The sequence below is a fragment of the Mytilus trossulus genome, chromosome 4 (genome assembly GCF_036588685.1).
Source record: "Mytilus trossulus isolate FHL-02 chromosome 4, PNRI_Mtr1.1.1.hap1, whole genome shotgun sequence".
In the NCBI taxonomy this organism is placed as follows: domain Eukaryota; kingdom Metazoa; phylum Mollusca; class Bivalvia; order Mytilida; family Mytilidae; genus Mytilus; species Mytilus trossulus.
The window spans coordinates 8,663,244-8,682,424 of record NC_086376.1 but is presented as its reverse complement, the minus strand read 5'-3'; the positions used below and the strand labels follow the sequence as shown (position 1 = coordinate 8,682,424).

Genomic DNA, 19,181 nt, shown 5'->3' with positions numbered 1-19,181 from the left:
ACAGTTAATATAAAAGATTTAAAAACGATAACAGCAATTTAAGCTATCTTAAATCAGAAAACAGTGAATTCAAAAGTAATAATAGCAATAAAAAAACAGGGCTATTTTTTTCCCCACAATAACAGTTAACAACCATAAATATGGGAAGATGTGGTGTGAGTGCCAATGAGACATTTCTCCATCCAAATAACAATTTAAAAAAAGTAAACCATTATAGATCAATTTTAGGAATATAGATACATTATTATAACAGCTAACTAGTCACTAACAGTTAAGAACACGGTTGTTTTCAAATAACAAAGTTTAAAGTTTAAAAATGAATAAACACCTAAAGAGAAAAGATGTAGAACCCCCTCTCATAGATATATCAAGTATATTAACATGCTCTTATTTATAAATTGAAAGAAATACACAATTGTCATTGATTGTTTCATCTTCCTAATTTTACTGATAAAGATTTCTTGTCTTATAATGTAACATGATAAGAGATCGTAGTTCGTGGTGTATATGGAGATAATTGAACACCTAAAATGACATTCTTGACAAATTTTCTGGTCTATGTTTGGTGTCTTGGAGGATTTTCATACTGTTTTCAAGTGGATTCTTTGTTAGAAGATGAAATTAAGAAAATTGAGGAACTAGCGTCCCTTTATACAAAACAAAATAATACGTTTCACGAGGAATTTAATCTCGTTGAGATGGAATTGGAATTATTGAAAGCTGACCTTAATGTGCCCTTGGGAAAAAGTAAACATGCACAAACGACGAAAACCAATGCCAAGTGGAATGCGCAAAAGAAAGAAACGAGAAGAGAAAATCGAGGTTGGTCTTCACACTGTTTCATATTTATCTTACATTTCTCTGTATTTTTCAAAATGAAGTGAACTAGCTAATTCCTGCAACAGAGTCACTGAGAACATTCGACGGCATATGATTATGATTTTGAATGATAGATTTTTTTCATAAATTCAATTGAAAAATTACAAAAATAACATTACTCAAGGGTGCATCAACATAGCACTTCGTGTACATAGACAACACATTAAATGAAAGGAAAGATAGTACATTTAAAAAAAAAGTATCAATACAAACTGCATATATTAAGGATAATATCTTTTAACCCCTATGCAAAATATTTCAATAAAATACCGAAATGGAATTGCCACAAAAAACAGTGGTTATGTGGACGGACGGACAAAGAGACAGACTTTGAGAATGAAATTCAAAAAGTTGTTATCAACAGCGATTTTATCAGCATGATACACGATAAACATTATATATTGAGTTTTAAGCATAAAAACACGCCAAAAAATGGTGAATACATTGCAAGAAAATTTTGCCATCCTTAAAATGGTTAAGCCACCGGTATGGTTTCCATCTTGATGAATAAAAAAAAATCCACCATTGTGATTGTCAAATACGATCCAACAATAGATTTTTAATCGTTTAAGCAGATAAATGTATTATATGTGTCTTCCCTGGTGTCTTTCATTTACAATATTCGCCGTATACATCTGTGAGACGGCAGCTATCAAACCAGGAACTCAAAACTTATTGTGTTGGTTCAATCATAAAATGCAATAATTATAAATACACTGTTCTATGAGGAGATGTGGTATGAATTCAAATGAGACAACCATCCACCACTGTTCAAATGAAGATTGTCTATACTGTTTAAAAATCATTATATAATTATACGTTATCATATATGTTAACTCTTAAACTGCATTTTAATACAAATATATATTACAAATACATGGCAAATGAAATTTTTAGTGCTAAATTTCAATTATTTCATCTAGTTATTATTCATAAAATATTACTATATGAACTAGCTGATTATATAGTGTTATTTGATATTTATTTGATATTAATAAAAACTTATGATATTCATTTAAAAAGAAGTGGCAACTTCAACTAAATTCATTCAAAACATGTGTTTAGGACAGGTATGGAAACATGTTTTGAACACGTGATCAAAATGAAAAATACAAATGTTGCAACCGTTTCCTGTTTATGGCTTGCTAGTATTTCAAATCATATTTATGTCAAAAATATAAATGCGCAATACTGTTATATTTATAGGATTTGCCTCTATAGTTTTTATAAAGAAAATTATAAGGTCGAAACTTAACCAAAATATACACTGTAATATTAAACCAAAAATAAGCCAAAATGTATTGAATCCGTTATATTCATAATAGATTTTCCTTGATACTAAATAAAGGCAACAGTAGTATACCGCTGTTCAAAACTCATAAATCCATGGACAAAAAACAAAATCGGGGCAACAAACCAAAACCGAGGGAAACGCATTAAATATAAGAGGAGAACAACGACACAACACCGAAACGCAACAGCACACAGAAACGGACCAAGCAACAGACAATACACCACGAGAATAACAAATATAACATCAAAACCAAATACATGAATATGGGATAGACAAGTACCGTGCCACGTCTTATCTCAAAAATAAGAGAAAACAGAAACGACTCAACGTTAAAATGCAACACACACACAGAAACGAACAATATTATAACAATGGCCATCTTCCTGACTTGGTACAGGACACTTTTAAAGGGAAATAAAAGTGGTGGGTTAAACCTGGTTTTAAGGCATGCCAAACCTCGCACTTTAATGGCACAGTTAAATATAACATTAAAATGAAAACAAAAAATTACAGGACTACAATACAAATAAAAAAATAAATACGTTAATACATGTAGCATTATAATTGTGTACGCCGGACTCAGTTATTACTAAAACATGTAAAATTATATTCACTAGCCATATGTACTTTATTTTATTGAAGACAGCTGTTGTAAATATGTTATCGAAACTCCTTAGTATTAAAATTTCAGTGAAGTATCTCAGTGGTTTAAGTAGTCCAACAACCGTACCACAAACCTGTCGATACTGGGTAGGTGCATGGCAGATTCATTCGACTCCAATCTTATATTGACTTCTCGTCGATTCTCGGTGGTTTTCTCCGGGTAAGCCGTCTTCCTTAAGCAATGAAAACTGATCGCAGCGAATCAGCAACTTAGTGCTAAATGCGGCGTTATACAAGGATTAATAAAATCAATCGATTAAAATCAATTAAATATGACATCGTTTCGATTTTAATAATGTAAGTGGAACACACATAAGAAAGATTTGGCCTCCCTCTTATGTTGATCTTTTTTGTTGTTGCAGCCCAACCATCGACACCAACTGTGGGTTTTTCGGCTACAATGATTGAACACAATCAAGATATGAACCTACAAGATACGGTTAAGTTTCAGAATTTGGTGACCAATGACGGAAATGGATTTGACCATATTTCTGGAATTTTTAGAGCACCTGTACGCGGATTATATTTTTTCAGCGTCATCATATTAAGTCATGCAGGAGAAGACATGGAAACTGAAATTGTCAAAAATGGAGATGGTTTTTTCAGAACGTATTCTGGAGATTCAACCACATGGAATGCAGGAAGACAGTCGACTGTCTTGCAGCTTGATACAGGAGATCAAGTATGGATACGGATATTAAACCTGGTGCCATCAGTCAATAATGGAAATGTAAGAATATTCGGATACGGATTTTCATCTTTTTCCGGATTTTTAATATCAAAATAAATATCATAAATATAAAATATAGCAATCGAACATAGCCGCGAATATCTCTTATATTCCCTTTTAACGAATGTGACCTACCGAATTATACTGTTTACCGGATTTGTAATAACATAAGCAACAGGACAGGTCGTCACATGTGAAGCTGGATCTGCTTACCCTTCCGAATCACCTGAGATCACCCCCAGTTTTTGGTGGGGTTCGTGTTGCTCAGTCTTTAGTTTTCTATGTTGTGTCTTCTGCACTATTTTGCGTCTGTACGTTTTTTTTAAATTTTTAGCTATGGCGTTGTAAGTTTATTTTCTATCCCTCTGGCATCTTTCGTCCTTCGTTTATATTTGAGTTTTTCCTCTAATCTTAATGCAAGCATTAGAGTTTATGCATACTTGCCGCAAGCTTGCAGCAATGTTTGCTGGAGGTTTGTAGTAAGCTGCAAATATCAGATCTGCACACATTATTCCAAAGTTTCCTACATACTTTTTGATTTCAGCAAACCTGCAGCAAATATTTCCGTTCTGTAAGTGTATTAAGTAGCAAATACACAATATCTATAGTACACAAATTGTGTGAGTTTATAGTAAACAGCAAAAGCGAAAATAATTGTGATATCCCCATGTACTCATAACGATTTTCTGTTATTGTAAACAGTACTAAACGGAAGTCTTGTCTACAACATGAAAAAGGTCGTCCGATGAAGGAAACCAATTCCGGACGCCTTTATATGTTACTTTTAGTTTCCATACTCACCTACATAAGAACAACTAAAGGTATGGCACATTGAGTGTATCGGATAAGGCATTTCGTCATAAGTACAACTGAAGCAATGGTGCATTGGGTGTGTACGGAGTTAACATAGATAGTAACTAAATTCCACACTACAACAGTTTTACGGTCACTAGCACTACTTGCATGACCAAAAGGATGTGTCTGCTTTTCAATTCACTAGTACAATGTCTTCGAGGTTTTAGATCTATAAATGCCAGAGAGGTCGTCTGATTTGGCTGACGGGTGATGCGCGAATAATTTATAGACGTTTTATGGATTATTTGAGCAAACCCGATAAATGTTGATAAATTGTGATTCGTTTCTTTCATTCAAATTTGAGTCTATATTTTATAATAACCGACACATTGCTAATTATCTATAGATGTATTTATAAACCGGATGTTGTGTCTGTAATTAGATATTCCTTAGTCTACAATACACATCATGATAGCAAGTTGATGTTGTTATTCTGCCTGAAGCAATTCTTATATTAATGAGCCTTCCTGTCCGATTATACCCACAAATAACATGGTGACAGCGGTGAGCAACGTCTGAAACGTTATAAAACTAACAATTATCAAAAACATTTGCGTAAATGGTCCTGAAAGCACCAAACACAAAATTAATCTCCACGTGGTTGAAAGACGCTGTTTCAGCAATGGCCGAGGCAACAAACACTTTTCGTCTACCCCCACAATTAAATGTCACAGAAGGGAATGTGTCAGAAAACTTTAAAAAATGGAAAAGGCAAGTTGAAATATATCTTGTGGCCAGCGGAGCTGTAAAAAAGGATTGTGCAATCCAAGTAGCTATAATTTTGAATTGTGCCGGTCCCAACATTGTAGACATATTTGACCAAATTCAATGGACAGAGGGAGGTGATGAAAAAAAAAACGATAATTTTTTAGAAAAACTAGAGGCCTACTGCAACCCAAGAAAAAATGAAGTTCTAGAGTCCCATAGATTTTGGATGGTACCATACCAAGAACCTTTTGACAATTTCTTAACTGAATTGAGAACTAGAGCAAATTCGTGCAATTTCCAAGAGAAAGATCGTATGATGCGTGACAAAATTATTTTTAGTGTCACAGGCAAACTTCAAGAACTTTTATTGAGAGAGGACAAGATAAACCTAGACAAGGCAATCACAATTTGTAGAGCTTATGAACAATCAAATAAACATGTTAAGGAGTTGAGAGAATCTACAAGTTCTACTCACACAGTCAATAAAGTCACACACCATGATAAATTCAAAAAGAAAGCTTACCAACCTGAAAGTAAAAGACCCCAAACAAGGTACCCTCAATCACAGAGTAAAACTTCTTACAACACACAAACTAACAACAAAGAATGAAACTTCTGTGGTTACAAACATGAAAGAAAAAAGGAAAAATGTCCGGCATGGGGAAAAACATGCGATGCGTGCAAAGGTAGAAACCATTTTAAAGCTAAATGCAAGAAAATACACTCAATCAGCTCAACACAAAGTGACCAAGAAGAAGATGACTGTTGGTTGAATGCTATCACTGGCCATACATCTGAAAATGTAATTCATGCAATAGGTGCAGAGTCTAAAAACATTTCAGCTTTAATGAATGTAAATGATTGCGATGTTAGATTTCAATTAGATAGCGCAGCCGATGTAAATACGATTTGTAAACGATATATCCGTAAAGAACAAGTAAAACCAAGCACAATCACACTGCGTATGTGGAACAAAACACCTATGAAACCAATAGGAGAGGTACATTTGAAATTGATAAATCCGAAAAATGGTGACGAAACCATGGCAACTTTGGTCGTTGTGCCAAATGGACAAATGAATTTACTAGGCCTGGAAACAATCCGTAGAATGGGATTAATAACTGTCAATGATGACCGTTTTATTGCAAAAGTAGAAACACAGACAATTGGCGACCTAGGAGAGAAAACTCTGAAAGTTGATGAAAATGTACCTGCAAAAATATTACCAAGTAGAAAACTACCGCTCTCTTTACAAGACGATGTTAAGAAGGAAATTGACAAGTTAGTTGAGAGACAAGTTTTGATTCCAGTAACCGAACCGTCTAAATGGGTTAGTCAAATGGCCGTCGTTAGAAAACCGAATGGAAAATTGAGAATTTGCATTGATCCGCAACCGCTTAATACTGCATTAATGAGAGAACATTATAAACTACCAACTCTAGATGACGTACTTCCGAAATTAGCAAATGCTAAGATCTTCAGCCGACTGGATGTTAAAGAGGCATATTGGCATGTAAAACTAGACAAAGAGTCTAGTGATTTAACAACAATGATAAAACCATTTTGGCGATACCGTTGGGCGAGACTTCCGTTTGGTCTCAAAGTTTCAAGAGAAATATTTCAACGAAAGCTCACAGAAACTCTTGGAGATATAGAAGGAGTATTCACAATAGCAGACGATATCATTGTTGCAGGTTGTGGTCGTACGAACGAGGAAGCATTAAAAGAAAATGATCGAAAGCTCAAAAAGTTGTTTCAACGTTGTAATGACTACAACATTCTTCTCAATGAGGAAAAGAAAGAAGTTGGATTAACCGAGATCACGTTTCATGGTCACCGTATTACAAGAGAAGGAGTAAAAGTTGACGATGTTAAAGTAAAGGCGATACATGAAATGCCCTGTCCGACCGACGTGCCAGGAGTGAAAAGATTGTGTGAAATGGTACAGTACATGGCAAAATTTCTGCCAGATCTTGCAAATGATCTAGCACCGATCCGTGAACTCACTATAAAAGATGTACCGTGGATATGGTCCGATGAATGCAATATGGCATTTAACAGAGTAAAGAAAAGACTTACCGAGGCACACATATTGGCTTATTTTGATGTCAACAAAGAAGTTGTACTGCAAGTCGACAGTAGTAAGAGTGGTCTGGGAGCCGTACTGCTGCAAGAAGGGAAACCTGTTGAATTTGCGTCAAGAGCACTTAAACCGTCAGAGTGTAATTGGGCTCAGATTGAAAAAGAAGCATTATCAATGTTATATGGTCTCGAGCGTTTTGACCAATACACTTATGGACGTAAAGTTATAGTTCAGAATGACCATAAGCCACTTGCTGCGATATTAAGTAAACCGCTAAGTCGTGCACCAAAAAGATAACTGAAGTTATTCAGATATGACATTGAATTCCGTTTTGTAAAAGGAGTCAACCTTGTATTAGCGGACACTCTAAGCAGAGCATATTTGGAAAATGACAATGCTACAGAGACAGCAAGACCACGAATTATGCAATAAATTTTTTCGAAGATATACCGGATGCCCGACTGCAAGAAATAAGAACAGCGACAGAAGAAGATACCGAATTACAAAAGCTTGTAAAAATCTTAAATGAAGGATGGCCACAGCACAGAGATACTGTGCCGTACTGTGCATTACCGTATTTTGAATGGTGAGACGAACTAAGTATTCAAGAAAATATAATTGTAAAAGGAGAAGCCATCCTGATACCAAAAGCATTAAGAAAGGAAATGAAAAACCGTTTACACAGCGCTCATTTAGGATATGATTCAATGATGAGGCGAGCCAGAGGAACACTATTTTGGCCAGGAATGACAAAAGAGATAAAACAAATGACAGAGTTATGTGAAATTTGCCAAGAGTCAAAACCGAAAAATCAACGAGAACATTAATACAACATAGTGATGGTCAATCACCATGGGCGAAAATAGGAATGGACTTGTTCGAAATAAAAGGCTGACCATACTTAGTGGTCATTGATTACTTTTCGAATTTTACCGAAGTAGACTACTTATCGAAAACAACCTCTAGTCAAGTGATCACAGTACTTAAGAAACAATTTGCGAGATTTGGAATCCCAAAAACAATTGTATCCGATAATGGACCTCAGTTTAGTTCCGATGAATTTCGACAATTTGCAACAAAATGAGGAATAAATCATACGGTGTCGTCTCCAAATCATCCTCAAGGAAACGGAAAAGCCGAATCCGCCGTTAAAGTGATTAAGAATATGATCAAGAAAACTCTTCAAGATGGTCGTGATCCATACGAGGCTCTTCTTGAATTGCGAAGCACACCTACTCAGAACACTGGTCTCAGTCCGACCGAAATAATGTTCGGAAGAAAAACCCGTTCGATGATTCCATCATTTAACACAGAGCAAAAAGTACCGAATGCGAAAACCACAGAATTACGATCAACAAGGAAACAATCTGTCAAGAAATTTTATGACAAACGTGCTAAGAACTTACCACCGTTAAGATCTGGTGACTCAGTGTATTTCGAACACAAACAAGGACAGCACTGGAAATTGGGAAAAGTAAAAGAAAGATTAAGCGAAAGAGCATACATAGTTAAAAGTCAGGAAGGAGTTCCGTACAGACGTAATCGATCTCACATGCGACCGACAAGTGTAAATGTACAAATCCGTGATGTATCACCACAACGGGAACTATTGAACTTTGATAACATTTCAGACACAAAAACTTCTGTACCGACAGAAGCACCAAATACTGCAGAACTGTCAATGAACTCAGACAATTTAGTTAGCGAGTGCGAACCAATTGAAAAAGAACAAAAGCGTGTCGAACCGATAACTAGACCACAACGTGCTACCAGAGAACCAGCCTATTTGAAAGACTATGTGCGTTAAATATATAACAATTTAATTTGTTTCAAGTAGTTAATTTTATAGTCAATAATTTAGTTTCTAGTCGTTTTCATAATTAGTTTTAGTTATAAAAAATGAACTGCTATCACAAATTCTAGATACTGATTTTGTTCAAAACATGTGGAAAAGACTTTATAATTGAGATTATTATTTTTGGTTAAATTGTTTTGATAATAGTTGCGAATTTTAAAAGTAAATATCTTTCTTAAGAAAAGGGGATGTTGATAAATTGTGATTCGTTTCTTTCATTCAAATTTGAGTCTATATTTTATAATAACCGACACATGGCTAATTATCTATAGATGTATTTATAAACCGGATGTTGTGTCTGTAATTAGATATTCCTTAGTCTACAATACACATCATGATAGCAAGTTGGTGTTGTTATTCTGCCTGAAGCAATTCTTATATTAATGAGCCTTCCTGTCCGATTATACCCACAAATAACAGTATATTTTTACACTTTGCCATAAAAAATATATGCATTGTTTTGGTAAAATGACACATTTAATAGGAATTTAGTTAAGAAATGTAACAGGCGAGTTGTCTGTAATACTATAGTACTTGTAAATTTTGATCACCATGCATATCATGTTAACTGTAAACTCCATGTGATATGCCCTCTGCTGTTCATTTGGAAAATTTTAATTGAATCATAATACCCATCTTATTAATCGCCTGAAGTTTCATGTTGTATTCCATATAAAAGTGCTGTTCTATAGTGGATTATCAACAAGTACACAATGAAAACAATGATATTAAATAAGATTTATTTCAATCAATATCAAAACAAGGATAACACGTGATTTACAAAAATAAACTTTTAAAGTAAATTATTTAAAATACAGTCATTATAACAATATTTTTAAACTACTTTTTCTTTAGAAACATCACCTGTCACATAGAAATAAGCATTTCATACATTTTTTTTTGTCAACACAAAATTAGAAGTACACATGTACATTTTGCTAACATTATAAATTCAAGGTGAAATAGTTCTAGAACATACTGACACAAAGCACATCTGCAACGCTTCAAATTCAAAACACTTTAATAATGATGTACAAATCTTACAGAGACAGATTTCACACACAGTTAATATATACAAAGATGCTGTATGATTAGAAGAGTAGGACTTTTATTTAATTTTCACACAAAGGTCATTTACATATGTCTTCTTTTATACACAAACATACATAGTCTGACAGTTTCAAATCTGTACCAAGAGGTTGTTACAGCAATGTAGCAATTTCAAAAGAAACTAACCAAATTTCAAATGCCCATTGATGACTTGAAATTTAAGTTTCGAAAAAAGGATATTGCTCTGTTTGAACAAAGGTGTGGATTCCTGTGCTGTCGTTAATATAAGATGGTTTTTTTCTATTCTGCAGTTTACATGTTGTAATGTACTATTATATTATTTATTAATGTTTTTCTTTGTGTCGACTGTGTGTTTGTTTGTTGGTACTGTATTCATGTCACATAGTGGTGTCTTTTTAGCGATACATTTTGTAACACTGCATTATAAGCGAGAGTTTAGTTAGCCATAAAACTATGTTCAACTCACCATTTTTTCTTAAAATGTACTGGAACACGGCAGTTGTTATTAAATATCAAATTTCTAGATTTAGGCATTATTTGGAATGAAGTGACATTTTTTCCATTTTTTTATATAGTTTTTTTTTCATTGGAAAGAGAAAATTCCAAATATTACCGATTCAGATCAGTTTATGAACTGTTGGGTAAGATATGCTTTTTGCATTACATGTATCAATTATGCCAAAAAAAAGACGCGGAATGATTTACAACGCCACCTTAGACCAATTGGTTTAGAATTTGGCAGCCTTAGATCACCGTAAGGACTCGAGAAATGAGCAAAACCAGTGACGAATAGCTTATATACGAGCATCACTGAAGAGACATGTATTGTCGAAATGCACATCTGGTGCAAAACAATTGGTACCGTTAATTTTATTATATAGAAAGTCATAAACATAAAAAAAAATAAAACGATTAAAACCAGAAGACTGGTTAAGTATGGTTATCAAAATGATATTATATGGCACATGATATCGATGAACAATAGTGAAAAATGCTAAGAAAGCATTTCCTCAGACAACACAAATGGCCTACGAAGGAGTCCCGTTTGTACGCGTATGAGTTCCTTTCATTTTTCTTATTCAATAACATGTGGAATATCAGAATCACGTGAACTATTGTCTCTAACAGATCTTTTTCTCGTCTTTCCTCCAGCTTTCTGGCAAATATTTATGCAGTCAAAAGACATTATTATAGCTACAACAGCAGTTAAAACAATCACACCAACCCATCCAACAACTATCGCTGATGTTCTGTCATCTGGAGCACTTACTAGCTTCCTTTGAAACGACGAAGTTGTTTTCTTGTCAACTTTGTATATGTAATCTTTTGGATTCATTTGTGTGGTATCTGTTTGTCCGTTATTTTGACTACTGCCGTTACCTTGAAATATGAAAAAAAATATTTATCCTTGTACATGTATATTACTGAAAAAAAAATCTCTTGTGATTTTGTCATTATAAAAAAAGATTCTAACAACTTGTCCAAAGGGATGCAGTAGAAAATTTTGGCAACCTTGTGATCGACATACAAATGTTACGTTGCGTTTGTCTAAAATTGATAAAGAACGAAGACAGTTCTCGCATAATACAATCATACATTTCCAGATTCACATACAAAAAATGTTCACATTTATAAATTGTTTCAATGGTCACTACATTTTATTTCACTGTCATCCTTATTAGAGTTAACAAACCTCACTGTAAATATGTATATAGATATAGGAAGATATGGTGTGAGACAACTCTCCATCCAAATAACAATTAAAAAAAAAAGTAAACAATTATAGGTCAATCTACGGCATTCAACACGGAGCCTTGGCTCACACCGAACAACAAGCTATAAAAGGCCCCAAAATTACTAGTGTAAAACCATTAAAAAATATATATGTATATAAACGCCTAAAAAGTGTACATAACAACACCAATAACACAAAATGGAACAATAAATGTAATTATTTATAAATATTTCGGATAACGGATATCCTTCGTCAGTCAGATTCTGATGTTAAATATCTGACAAAGGTGGTTTTAAATAACGTTCTGTTAATAAAACAAATGTAATTTTATTCGAAGTAAAAGTCAATTATAAAGCTTAAAAGCCAGTCTTTATAAAATTCAGGCAATTTGGAATAATTTCAAAACAGGATCGAGAAAAAACTATGCCGACCTTACCATTTCATTTAGAAGTAACTCGCATCTTAAGTAAAAGAAATTGATAAATACGATCCCGGTTTTTGTTGTAGATCACAAATGTCTGATTGTAATGTGTGCCGTGTAAGGTCACACGTTAACAGTCAACAGAAAGACATGTCACACTGCACGAGCAAACTGTTTAGACTCTGAGCCAATCAATTTGCACCTACTCCTTAAAATACCGTGGAGAAGCAGCAATTTCTCTTTCACAAAAGTAAATATCGCTACCTCAATGGTATCTAGGCAATATGTAATATTATGTATTGGTAACATATGTGCAAATAAAGCATGATAACTACATTTACCCTTTTATATTTATTTAGTTGCCGCGTTTTCAAACATAAATATAGTTTACATAAATGTAATTAAATTGGTGCAATATTCCAAAATGACATTAGTACCTGTTGTTGAAGTAGCCGTGTTTATGCATTGTGGGACAGCACCACTCCAATCTCCTGTCACTAAGCAAAACATTGGAATGGAACCATTCAAGGTAAATCCGTCGTTACATGATACTGCCAAAAATCCATCAACACTATAGTTGGAAGCAAACACATTTCCATTCGGAACTACGAAATTTGGACACATGACAGCTGAAAAAAAATGAATATATATTCATTTACAAAATTTAATTAAATGATTGTTGGTGTTTAAATGCCAATTTTAAAAGCAAATTTGAGGCTATTTTGTGACGGCCAATTGTATTGGTGCAGGAAGCCGGATGCCCAGAGAAACCCATCGACCTTCGATAGTAAAGCTGATAATTCTTATCCTATAAGATTAGAGTTGAGTGCATCCACAAGGGCGGTATTCGAAGTTAAACGTCAGTGTTACCTGGCAAGTGATAACAGGAGTAGAATTGTCTAGACCACAGGGCCAACGAAGACCCTTAATAATGATATCAAACGTGAAGTAATTGTTATACCTCTGCATGTTGGTGGCTCACCACTCCAGGTTTTGTCTGCCTGACAAGTTCGGCTTTCCACTCCGATTAAGGCAAAAGCTCTGTTACATTGGTAAGTTATAATATCTCCATAAAAATACTGGGTGCTGGTATTCCATGAGCCATGAGTTATGAGAGCAGGGTCCTGACATTCGACCACTGAAATAATAACAAAAATTAGACTGCAAACTAATTTCAACATTTCCATTTAAAATAAAAGGCATTACAATTATATGCACCAGTGTATAAAGATGACACAATACCATACGTCAAATTTATTCTGCATTTTTAAATGTGAGTATGAAATGTATGCCAAAATTTGAACTTACTGATTGTATGATCACCCAAAAGTTTTTTAAAAATAATTATCTTAGTTTTTCCTGCAATTAAAAACACTGAAAAATCATGAGAAAATTATTGATTTTGTTTCTTTTGGTTCCACGATGATTTTATTTGTATTCACTTCCTATTCTCTCATAATCTTACACCTATCATAACCATATAATTGTTACATCGATTTCAATGTGCATGACAAATGTAAATTGAAAATGACAAAAAAAGCGAGAAAATAAATGTTCCAATTAAAAAAATAACAATCATGTTTGGGGGGTTGGTAGACTTTTGTGACTGTTTATATCTGACAATAAGATACATATGAGTTTGCTTTTAGTTGAAAGCCCTACAGTTACCTAGTTTTTTCCGTCTCATTTTGTCTCTTGTGGAAGGTTGTCTCATTGTCAATAATATTACATCTATATATCTTTTTTTTTCCATTTGAGGAAAACGCAAAAAAAAGAACGCAAAAAAAGTCAACAAAATAAAATAACGACAAATAGATTTACATGTTGTTATCTATAATCCAATACAAATTCAATATTTTTTTGTTGTAATCTAATATTTCGTACTAATTCTAAAAATATTTGAAAGTTACATACGTTGACAATCTGGAAGTTCACTTGTCCATGAACCTGTATGATCACAGGCGACAGTCCCAAAATTCAACCCAGATTGAGAGTTAATATAGCCAACATCACATGTGTACAAACTGTTAGCTTCAAACAAAGTAGAGGTGAAAGTGACAGATCCTTTCGTGATATTTGGAGGAGCTCCACAGGAAATTCCTAAAAGATATTGATGCCTTGTCAATATTATTATAATAAAGTAAAGTTAATCTCTGACAAACGGGATTTCTTTTTATAAGAATTCAAACACAACCTAATCTTTCGATCAGTGTGGCATGCTAGTAACTACTTCAATTTAATTGAGGTCTTGAGCTGGCATGTCAGTAACCGCTAGTGGTCCTTTGTTATTTATGTATACGTATTATTGTCATTTTGTTTATTTTCTTTTGTTTCATATTCTGACATCCTACTCGGACTTCTCTTTAACATAGATTTACTGTGCGTATTGTTGCGCGTTTGTTTTTTCTACATTGGCTAGAAGTATAGGGGGAGGGTTGAGAAATCAAAAAATATGTTTAACCCCCGCCGCAATTTTGCCTCTGGCCTTATTCTTTAGTTTTCTGTGTTGTGTCAATTGTACTATTGTTTGCCTGTGTGTCTTTTTCTCTTTTAGCCATGGCGTTATCAGTTTATTTTCGATTTATGAATTTGACTGTCCCTCTGGTATCTTTCGCCCCTGTTTTAGACATATAATTGGGGATTAATACAATCTGAACACTCTCGGAATTCATAATACTGTTTGCAAACGTCGGATCTTTTCCTGCGTCATGTACACTTACTTGTACAATTAAACGGTTCTCCTGACCAGCTCCCATTTTCACCGCATTGTCTTATTAAATCACCACCGACATACGTAAAACCGGGTTTGCAGTCAAATGTTGCATTAGTGTTGATAAGATTTCCATCATTTGTACGAATAACGCCATCCGGTACTGATTCTTCTGTACAGCTTTCTGAAAGCAGTAAAAGTATTTAAAAATATAAGATTTTTCTTGTCAGTAAGTCTTTGATTTTTAAGTAAATAAAAAAAGAGTGTCATTGAGAAAAGTTAAATGACCAGTATAGCATACGAACACTCTTATGCATTATCAATGTAAAGTAAACCACAGCCAATTGTTCGGTGATGATATTAAATGTGTATGTGTCAATTCTATCAGTTTGGTTGCTTTTGAGTTAAAGACTTTTATTAAAGATTAAGTATGTAAGAAAATACTCACTTTCACATATTAAAACGCTTCCATTCCATGTTCCGTCCTGCTGACAATTCCGAACATCATCTCCAGATAGATGACCGTACCCATTGATGCATTCATAATTTACAGAATTCAAATATACCGTACCGGTAATAACAACTATCATGGAAAATGTTCCATTATCTGGATCACCGCAGGGTACAGCTACATTGTAAATATAAAATATATGAAACAGGAATTATCGAGTACAATATACAAAATATATATATACATGCATATTTTTTTCTTATTCTAAAATTTTCTTTTTTTATAATTTGGTTCTTGTTATATAAACCTGTATATAAGAAGATGTGCATATTCATGATATTATACATGTAGTTATAGTTAATAAAAATATTTATAAGATCATTCTTCAATGTAGCATACAAACATATCATAAAAGCTCTATTGTTCTGTATAATTATTTCTTTCAATATCTTAAAGTAAGTATGGTATTTTATTATGTATCTTACATAATTACTATATTGTAGTATAGCGTATTTTGAGTTTTGAGGTAATTTTCTTTTCCTAAAATATCGTCAATGCTTACATCTACTTCAACCGGTTTCTGGTGGATAGTTGTCTCGTTGGCAAGCATACGTCATCTTTTGTTTGTATATTCACTGTACACGAAACCTGTTATTTTTACTGTCATTAGATATTTAAAAAAACCAGGAACATTCATGGCAAATTTGAGTTGACCTTAAATGAATTTGGCTATTTTTCTTTTGGTCCTTGCTGTTCATAAAACTCTTCAAATGTGTCGGTTCTTTTACATTCCTAGCTCTTAAATATTCGGATATAATCGTTCCTGATGTAGGGAAATCAAGAACAGGTGCTTTGGGTGCTTGAAATTTAAAAAGTGGTGTTTTAATTTGACCCATGAAAAGAGCCATGACTTTCCTTATTTTCATTTTGAACGTAGCTGATGATTATTATTAAGATCACACGTGCCGTTTACACTGAATCTATAAGAAAGAAAATATGGTGTTGTTTTCAACGAGAGAAATATTATCCAGATTTGAATGAAGTAAATGTAAGCTCCTATATTATTAAGTTTTTCAATCACCTTTACTGTTGAAGATAAATTCCAAAAAGCGCATCGTAAATATGTTACGATATTAAAAAGGTGTTATTTTTTTTAACGCACTGCACTCAAGTCACCACCGAGTGTATCACAGCTTAGCGGTCATTACATCGGTTCTGATATTATTTAAAACCAACTTTTTAAAAAATTCTGTTAAAAAAATAATAAATGTCATATTTAGGTGTGTACAACTGGTTCGGTACTTATGTATCCTTAACGTTATAGTATTTGGTCGGGTTGAGCGTTCCTGGTAAAGATGCACCCGGAAAAACGCTTCGGACACATGAAATGTATACAATGTAGTTTTTATTCGTTGCAGGAATGTTGAAAATCATGTCACTTCATCAATTTAAAATTAATAAACAGCTGCGCCATGAGCGCATGATACACCCGACGTCTTGTGTGGAAGTTTTATGCAATAATCATAAATAGTTTCTGAGAAAGTTTTAAGCAATAACCATGTATTGTTTTTCAGACACGATAAACTCAATAACTCAAAAATAAAATTTTGAATCACCACCAAAAAGTATACAAATCTTTCGATTAATATAACAAAGAAGTGTGTAAAGTTTTAAGCAATAATCATAAATGGTTTTTGAGATACGGCGCGACATGTAAAAATGAAACCCTCTCCCTTTTTTACAAAATACTCAATAACTCAAAAATGAAATTTTGAATCATCACCAAAAAGTATACAGATATTAGGATTAATATAACTAAGAAGTGTGTAAAGTTTTAAGCAAAAATCATAAATCGTTTTTGAGATACGGTGAGACATGTGAAAAAAACCCACCCCTTTTTTAGTTACAAAGTGCCCCGTAACTCAACAAGTTTACATCTTATTTTCATCAAAAAGTATACAGATCATTTGACCATCATAAAAAACAACTATATTAAGTTTCATGAAATTTAGATAAGTCGTTCTCAAATTACGGTGCTACAACTTTTCGCCGGACAGACAGACGGAAGGACGGACGGACAGACACCAAGACATGTGTAAACCATAATACGTCTCGTCAAAATTTTGATGGGTGTATACAAACTGAAAAGCGAAAAAAACGAAAAATTAAATAACAAATTCAATGAAGAACTGTTTGAAGTCAGATACTCTGAAAGGGTAACACTAAATCGAGATATAAGAATGTACTAACGGTCACACAAATATGATTCTCCACTCCATGATTTGTCTTCCTGGCATTGTCTACCGGATGATCCTGATACATTATAATATCCTGTTTTGCAAGAGAATGTAACGTCTTCTTGGTGGTTATATCGGTTTTTTAATGGTGCCAAATTAGCATTCCTATGATCGATTGGTTTGAGGCATGTTACACCTGTAATTGAAATACACAGTATTGAATATGGTTTTCAAATATTTGGTCACATGTACATACAACTTTACTTTAGGTTTCCGTTTTTAGGATACAATACAAGCATACGATAACATTAGTAGGGACATAATGTCATAATTACTGGTTTATTTGTAGATATTTTCGTGTTCAATACTAATATTGGTTACATGGTGTGTTAGTGACCTAATACGGTATATATGGGGTCAGTAAATTCCATATGGGGTGAGAACTAAGTGAAAGGATGTAACTCCTTATTAACCCCAGTTGGTTGCTAACCCTGTATTATAACTAACCATGTAATGTTTAGGACACCCTTTATGAATATATATAGTCACAACGTGTAGATGATTAACCAATCATATCCTTATAAATATATATATGAGTGTAAATTGAGTTAACCTTTTCATTAAAGCCCAAACCTAAACTTTTAAAATAAAGGTATTCATGAAGTAGACACGTAAGCAGCGTTATGACCAATCAGAGAATACAAGGAAAAGCCTACGTTCTCTATATACTTCTGGGAGTGGCTATACTGAATCGCGAAGCTCGCCTTGATGCCACACTTGAGTGTTCTGAAATAAAGATATAAATATAACTACCGCTGTCACAGAACTGTCCTTCCTTTCCACTTCCTGTACAGTTGCATTCTGGTCCTCTGTCTGATGCACCTGCACATGAAAAGGATCCACATGCTGGTTCTACAAAAATATACACATACTTAGATGCCATTTACATATATTTATCACTGTACGTATCCACATTATAAAAACTATAATTGGGAATATACAAAAATCTTTGAACCCTTTTAAAAACAAGAGGCTCGCAAGAAATGGAATCGATCAGCTGTAGTTATTTGCTTACATCGTTCATTAATGATTATTGATGCTTTTCAATTTTCAATATATAACTCATAAAGTGTCTAAAAGATGCCATTCAAATGTTCTTTTGTCTGTTATATTTTCTTCAAAATCAAAAAAACATACAGTTTTGTTCCGTTTAAGCCATAGTGGCTATGTTTCTTTACTTACGAGGAAAAAAAAATTAAAATTCATCCTAGATTCTCTGAAACTATTTAGCCCAAGTTTGGCTGAAATTGATTTAGCAGTTTCAAAAGAGAATATTTTAGAGTGAAAAAACTAGATGAAGAATTTGTGATTTTTTTTTAATTTATAGGACAATAACTGAATATAAAGTAGCCATACATATGTATTAACTTATTTGTAGATCTTACTTTGCTAAACATTTTTGCTGTGTACAGTGTATCTTTATCTATAA

The 19,181-nt window shown here is 33.6% G+C and overlaps 2 protein-coding genes across 2 annotated transcripts in view; one reads left to right on the top strand and one right to left on the bottom strand.

The window, feature by feature from the left end:
• The first annotated feature begins 480 nt into the window (after positions 1 to 480).
• LOC134714437 (cerebellin-3-like) lies at positions 481 to 3,623 on the top strand. The gene is made up of 2 exons (XM_063575678.1): positions 481 to 822; positions 3,199 to 3,623. Exons 1-2 carry the CDS (start codon positions 531 to 533, stop codon positions 3,621 to 3,623), a joined length of 717 nt encoding a protein of 238 aa, XP_063431748.1. The 5' UTR covers positions 481 to 530.
• Positions 3,624 to 9,845: 6,222 nt separating this feature from the next.
• LOC134714436 (uncharacterized) overlaps positions 9,846 to 19,181 on the bottom strand; it is a 35,326-nt gene continuing 25,990 nt past the window's right edge. The window contains exons 8-15 of the mRNA XM_063575677.1: positions 18,506 to 18,604; positions 17,706 to 17,888; positions 15,453 to 15,632; positions 15,015 to 15,188; positions 14,209 to 14,394; positions 13,256 to 13,432; positions 12,732 to 12,923; positions 9,846 to 11,518 (exon numbers count right to left, since the gene is read on the bottom strand). Coding sequence (XP_063431747.1) covers positions 11,214 to 11,518; positions 12,732 to 12,923; positions 13,256 to 13,432; positions 14,209 to 14,394; positions 15,015 to 15,188; positions 15,453 to 15,632; positions 17,706 to 17,888; positions 18,506 to 18,604 — 1,496 coding nt within the window. The 3' untranslated portion in view covers positions 9,846 to 11,213. The remainder of the gene's footprint in view (positions 11,519 to 12,731; positions 12,924 to 13,255; positions 13,433 to 14,208; positions 14,395 to 15,014; positions 15,189 to 15,452; positions 15,633 to 17,705; positions 17,889 to 18,505; positions 18,605 to 19,181) is intronic.

Coding starts and splice junctions, on each gene's coding strand:
- LOC134714437 (XM_063575678.1), top strand. CDS start 531: ATGACATTCTTGACAAATTTTCTGGTCTATGTTTGGTGTCTTGGAGGA. Junction 823..3,198: donor AACGAGAAGAGAAAATCGAG/GTTGGTCTTCAC, acceptor TTGTTGTTGCAG/CCCAACCATCGACACCAACT.